Here is a 2,227-nt window from a genome sequence, read left to right as displayed (position 1 = left end):
TGAAATGGTTCAAGTTGGTAACTTAAGTGGCGCAAGTAACTGTATGCAAAGACAAGTGTGGATTTCTTCAAGTAGACCGCACAAAGATATGGAGTGACCAAAGGGACACATTTGTGCTACCAGAGCACTGTGAGAGCAAGTCATCTTTGTGGTAAAGACCTAACAGATCATAAATGGTTGTTTGTGATCTAAATAAATCCACGTGGAAAACAAATATTTGAAAAGGTGAAAATAGCAGTTGATTGTTTGCCAGATGCTAAGGAACTCCCCCTAGATCATGTGATGGTTGAGCATACACCACTAGCACCTATTGAACAACAAGAAGACATACTAGTTGAGGAACTAGGTGAGGCTCACATGGGATTAGGATCGGATGAAGGTGTACTCATTGAGAAAATACATCTTGAACGAGAAACAGACACTAGAGATAATCCAGAAGAAGAAGAGATTCAAGCTGAGTATGATCATGATGCATTGACAGCTCTCATGCTAGAGCTAGAAGAGGATGACGACATGGATGAGTTACCTTCTACTACTACAAGACAATCGGTTCCACCAATTGACAACAATGATGGACTATTTTAGGAAATCGATTTATTTGGAGCCATGGATCTCGCTGAGGAACGAGCAAGTTGATGATGAACTTTAATTTCATTGTAAAACAGAGCCCTTTCTTAATTGCACCTTAGTGATGAGAAGGAGGAGATAGCATTTTTTCTCCTTTAAAGAGCGTGATGCTTATACCCTCCTCTCTTCCTCGCCCCCCCCCTCTCTCTCTCTCTTTATCTCTCTTTCTCTCTGATCTCTCTCTCTAGCTCTCTCTCTCTCTCTCCCTCCCTCTCTCTCTCTCTCCCTCTCCCTCTCTCTCTCTGCCTCTGTCTCTCTCTCTCACATAGACACATATGCTTGCAAAGAGGTAGAAAGAGAAGGCTAAAACACACCCCAAGATGGGAACTAGCAAATATTATATATAAATTCAATTTTTTTTAAAAAATTCGACTGTTATTTCCACGCACATATCGACGACGCGACCAGACGTGGAAACTAAGCGTCGAAAAACAATGATTCTCTTGTAGTGTTGGGTTGTCCTCGTCGCAAGTCTTTTGGACCATAACATGACTTGAAGCTATCAATGCTTGGCGCCTTACCAGAGTTCTCAGGAATTGTTTTATGGTGCACTCTCTTGAAGGATGTGGGTGTTTGAGATAAGCACTTCTCTCCTTGTACAAATGCTTGGATACAATGCCAAGGGATATAAGTGTATCGAATAACACCATAGGGTGATTTCTTACAAGACTCAAGCGTCCAACTCAATTGTTTTGAATTGAAAGAGGGACCTTCAGGATCTTGAACATTAAGGTATTTTGCCATTTCTATTTCCAAAGCATTAGAATGAGTATTGTTAAACACTGTATAAGTATAAATTGTTGACAAATATGCATACTTTTGTAAAAAGAATATAGAAAATTACACATGAAAAGACATATACATTATAAGTAAAAATCACACTTGAAAATATGTACATTTTCCAAAAAAAATATACGAGGATTACTTGTACTAGTGCCTCGAGGGCCAAAATCGTAGATGCTTGCTCTTAAGAAGATAATGATGATGCAGGTCTCCTTGTATCAGCTTCTCCACCAATGTGAAGTGCCTTACAATTATGAGCAAGAACACAAAAGGCCTCCTTTGGAAGAGGCTCCATCTATTGATTAGCAAGACGGTTACAAACAACAGTTAGGGACAAATTCACACATACATCACAATATTTAAGGTCAAAAAATCTACAAATTCTTTAGAAAAGATTTGAAAACTACAAATTCTTTAGAAAAGGTTTGAAAACTTTAAAGATGAGTGTTTTGTGATCTGTTGAGAAACATGCGCCCTTCTGCTAACTTGGAATAATCCATGACCTTAAGTGATCTATGCGTTGCCTTGAAGTGCAATGAACGCGTACGCTGTAGTTAGAGCCTCATTCCCAATCCAACTTTTCGCATTGCTCCCATAGCGATATATAGGATGAGCATCCCACGACCCATCAAGATTCTGGAGTTGCACAAGTAGTTCCTCATCTCTTCTATTAACCTCAACCCCAGACATGGTGCACGCGACTATGCGCATGGCAAGTGCAAGAGCATCACCACCCATACCTTTGCGCTCTTCCAACCTAGCTGCCAGTAGACTCCTCAAGCCACTCTTTCCAAAGTGGTCCTGAAACTTGTGCACT

General features: G+C 40.3%; 1 protein-coding gene across 1 annotated transcript in view; it reads right to left on the bottom strand.

Annotated features, from left to right (window-relative positions):
• Nucleotides 1-1,815: 1,815 nt before the first annotated feature.
• Nucleotides 1,816-2,227, bottom strand: part of LOC147603215 (drimenol cyclase drtB-like) — a 1,545-nt gene continuing 1,133 nt past the window's right edge. The window contains exon 1 of the mRNA XM_086796842.1: nucleotides 1,816-2,227. This exon is cut by the window's right edge and continues 1,133 nt beyond it. Coding sequence (XP_086652968.1) covers nucleotides 1,924-2,227 — 304 coding nt within the window. The 3' untranslated portion in view covers nucleotides 1,816-1,923.

This window comes from Cibotium barometz, chromosome 64, assembly GCF_041138505.1.
Source record: "Cibotium barometz isolate CiBa-2024 chromosome 64, ASM4113850v1, whole genome shotgun sequence".
Classification (NCBI taxonomy): Eukaryota; Viridiplantae; Streptophyta; class Polypodiopsida; order Cyatheales; family Cibotiaceae; genus Cibotium; species Cibotium barometz.
The sequence above is the reverse complement of the archived record's forward strand: the minus strand, read 5'-3'. Positions and strand labels throughout refer to the sequence as shown.